The following is a 3,615-nucleotide window of genomic DNA, read 5'->3' on the forward strand; positions in this document are numbered from 1 at the left end:
ATATTCTTCAAAGTAGCCACCTTTTGCTTTGATGACTACTTTGCAAACTCTTCGCATTCTCTTGATGAGCTTCAAGAGGTAGTCACCAGAAATAGTTTTCCCTTCACAGGTGTGCCCTGTCAGGTTCAATAAGTGGGATTTCTTGCCTTATAAATGGGGTTGGGACCATCAGTTGTGTTGTGCAGAAGTCAGGTGGATACACAGCTGATAGTCCTACTGAATAGACTGTTAGCTGCTTTTTTCTTGCCATAATAGAAATTCTAAGTAAAGAAAAACAAGTGGCCATCATTACTTTAAGAAATGAAGGTCAGTCAGTCTGAAAAATTGGGCAAACTTTGAAAGTGTCCCCAAGTGCAGTGGCAAAAACCATCAAGTGCTACAAAGAAACTGGCTCACATGAAGACAAAGAGTCACCTCTGCTTCTGAGGATAAGTTTATCCGAGTCGCCAGCCTCAGAAATCGTAGGTTAACAGCAGCTCAGATTAGAGACCAGTTCAATGCCACACAAAGTTCTAGCAGCAGACACATCTCTACAACAACTGTTAAGAGGAGACGTTGTGCAGCAGGCCTTCATTGTAAAATAGCTGCTAGGAAACCACTGTTAAGAACATGCAACAAGCAAAAGAGACTTGATTGGGCTAAAGAACACAAGGAATGGACATTAGACCAGCGGAAATCTGTACTTTGGTCTGATGAGTCCAAATTTGAGATCTTTGGTTCCAACCACCGTGTCTTTGTGCGACGCAGAAAAGGTGAACGGATCACTGCGTTGAGAAACGTGTGATGGTGTCTCCGCGGTGTTGGATGTTTTGATCTCCCCGAGGTCATTCATCCTTATGTTTATAGTCTTTTCACTAGGCACTGTTCCTAATAGCCAGTTTCCTACTCCACACTGATGAGGGGCAAATACCCCGAAACAGCTGTCTGTGGATGGATACCATGTTTTGGCATAGGTGGTTTTCCTTTATTGGATGCTGCCCTTTCCGTGGTTGTTCCTTCCCGGTGAAAGACCTGGCTATTCATTGCTTGCGTTGAGAAACACGTGATGGTGTCTCCGCGGCTTTCCTATATGCATTTGCATATTTCCCTTTAGGGATGGGGCAGTGTTCTGGATCACTGCGTTGAGAAACACGTGATGGTGTCTCCGCGGTGTTGGATGTTTTGATCTCCCCGAGGTCATTCATCCTTATGTTTATAGTCTTTTCACTAGGCACTGCTCCTAATAGCCAGTTTCCTACTCCACACTGATGAGGGGCAAATACCCCAAAACAGCTGTCTGTGGATACCATGTTTTGGCATAGGTGGTTTTCCTTTATTGGATGCGGCCCTTCCTGTGGTTGTTCCTTCCCGGTGAAAGACCTGGCTATTCATTGCTTGCGTTGAGAAACACGTGATGGTGTCTCCGTGGCTTTTCTATATGCATTTGCATATTTCCCTTTAGGGATGGGGGCAGTGTTCTGGATCACTGCGTTGAGAAACAACACGAGATGGTGTCTCCGTGGTGTTGGATGTTTTGATCTCCCCGAGGTCATTCATCCTTATGTTTACAGTCTTTTCACTAGGCACTGCACCTAATAGCCAGTTTGTTACTCCACACTGATGAGGGGCAAATACCCAAAAACAGCTGTCTGTGGATGGATACCATGTTTTGGCATAGGTGGTTTTCCTTTATTGGATGCTGCCCTTCACGTGGTTGTTCCTTCCCGGTGAAAGACCTGGCTATTCATTGCTTGCATTGAGAAACACGTGATGGTGTCTCGGCGGCTTTTCTACATGCATTTGCATATTTCCCTTTAGGGATGGGGGCAGTGTTCTGGATCACTGCGTTGAGAAACAACACGAGATGGTGTCTCCACGGTGTTGGATGTTTTGATCTCCCCGAGGTCATTCATCCTTATGTTTATAGTCTTTTCACTAGGCACTGCTCCTAATAGCCAGTTTGTTACTCCACACTGATGAGGGGCAAATACCCCGAAACAGCTGTCTGTGGATGGATACCATGTTTTAGTATTATTGAAATCCACCGCACTCCCTGTGTGGAATATCTTAGAAACAAAAGGATTTTTTGAAATTTGCTAATTTATTCAAGTGAAAAAACAGAAAATCAAATGTGACAGATCAAATAGTAGGCAGTATAAGCGACTGAGTGATTTGACGTTTCGACCCTCCCGGGTCTTACTCTAAAGTCGCACTGTGAATACAAAACAGTATAAACAAGATCTTTAGTTACATAATATACAGAAATTACAAGACAACACATACAAAACAATATATACAGTATAAAAAGTATGTTTACAATATTATACCCCAATAGACTATGTTATGAGGCTAAGTTATAGCATGGGGTCTGTCAAACGGGAATCAGTCATGTGACATTGTGTCTACGAGTGCTTCTGTAGTAAAAAGTATAGTTGTTACCTTAATCCAGGATTTATGAGTGGCTCTTATGGTAATGAGGATGTTATCCCTGTAGTGTCAAGGGGCTGGGGAGAATGATAGTAATGTTAGTAGCCTGTGATGGATAGGCAGTTACATAGAGGCCCAACATACGTCCAAAAGTAATAGTGATTTACCAGGTACAGTCTTTTTGATACCAAGTATGGCCTGATAGTTGATTTCTCTCTGAGTATGACCTGTAATACCATATACATGAGTGTCAGTGAAAGGTAGTTACTAGTAGCACCCTGGTGTATCCAGAATGAATAATCACCTTGCTGAGGAATAGCAGCGGTGCATCAGCGTCTTGCTGCTGTTTGCATATGCGATTCAAATAGAAAGTTGGTATGTCACTGGAGACAACCTGGAATGTATAATTGCAATGGTAAGGGGCGATAACTATATATGTTAGTGGTGTCCAGAGGTTGCTAGAGGGGAGAAAATACTTTTTTTGCAGGTGCCAATGTATCAGCCTTAAATTGCTGGTAAGTTGTATGTGGTTTAATGGATTTGCCAGTTCTGGATAAAGCCTGCAATGTTATAGATAATTGGTCAGCCATGCTGTTGGTATTGGGCAGTGTCCTCAGGGAGGTAAGGTGAGTTTTTACCTTGTAGTGGGGTAACAGCGGCGCATCTGCGTCTTGCTGGTGGACATGTAGGCTTAGTACCCTGAGGGGATCACCAAAGTGCGGTAATCAGTATATTACATGCATAACCAGGCATATACAGATCGGCTTCCTCAAACAGATAATGTAGATAATGTAAGGTGCTCAGCTTTGTTACCTTAGTGGATGGGGGATAGCGCTCCTGCGTCCTGTGGGAAGGCATGATATGTTCCATGTGGGGCTCTTTAAATAGTCTGACTGCTCTAATGGGGATTGCTGGCCGGAAATGACATTGTGTTCAGTAAAACTGGGCTACTGCGCATGCCCGAGTGTTTGTGTACTCAGTAACCATGGTGCTGCTCCCTGGTGAGTGGGAGGTGGGTTGCTGACATAGCGCTTGTGACTGTGCATGTCAGGAGATTGTATCGCTTCAGCACCAGCTGGAAATGATCACCCTCATGGCCGAGCTAGTGTGAAGAGTCCCAGCGTCTCTAAGTAACCATGGCAGCAGCTGCTGTGTACTGAGCGATCTCTGCAGGGTGTAACCTGAGCCATGTTGTAAGAGTCTGTGTAG

At 44.2% G+C, this 3,615-nt stretch overlaps 1 protein-coding gene across 1 annotated transcript; it reads right to left on the minus strand.

Annotated features, from left to right (window-relative positions):
• Positions 1 to 2,117: 2,117 nt before the first annotated feature.
• Positions 2,118 to 3,315, minus strand: LOC143773748 (uncharacterized). Its single transcript, XM_077261102.1, has 5 exons — positions 3,220 to 3,315; positions 2,883 to 3,105; positions 2,711 to 2,800; positions 2,574 to 2,633; positions 2,118 to 2,483 (listed from the first exon to the last, which is right to left on the minus strand). The coding sequence occupies exons 2-5, from the start codon at positions 2,994 to 2,996 to the stop codon at positions 2,445 to 2,447; spliced, it is 303 nt and encodes a 100-aa protein (XP_077117217.1). The 5' UTR covers positions 2,997 to 3,105; positions 3,220 to 3,315; the 3' UTR covers positions 2,118 to 2,444.
• Positions 3,316 to 3,615: the final 300 nt, after the last annotated feature.

This window comes from Ranitomeya variabilis, chromosome 5 (assembly GCF_051348905.1).
Source record: "Ranitomeya variabilis isolate aRanVar5 chromosome 5, aRanVar5.hap1, whole genome shotgun sequence".
Taxonomy (NCBI): domain Eukaryota; kingdom Metazoa; phylum Chordata; class Amphibia; order Anura; family Dendrobatidae; genus Ranitomeya; species Ranitomeya variabilis.

Coding starts and splice junctions, on each gene's coding strand:
- LOC143773748 (XM_077261102.1), bottom strand. CDS start 2,996: ATGGCTGACCAATTATCTATAACATTGCAGGCTTTATCCAGAACTGGC. Junction 2,801..2,882: donor CATTGGCACCTGCAAAAAAA/GTATTTTCTCCC, acceptor TATACATTCCAG/GTTGTCTCCAGTGACATACC. Junction 2,484..2,573: donor TATCAAAAAGACTGTACCTG/GTAAATCACTAT, acceptor CATTCTCCCCAG/CCCCTTGACACTACAGGGAT.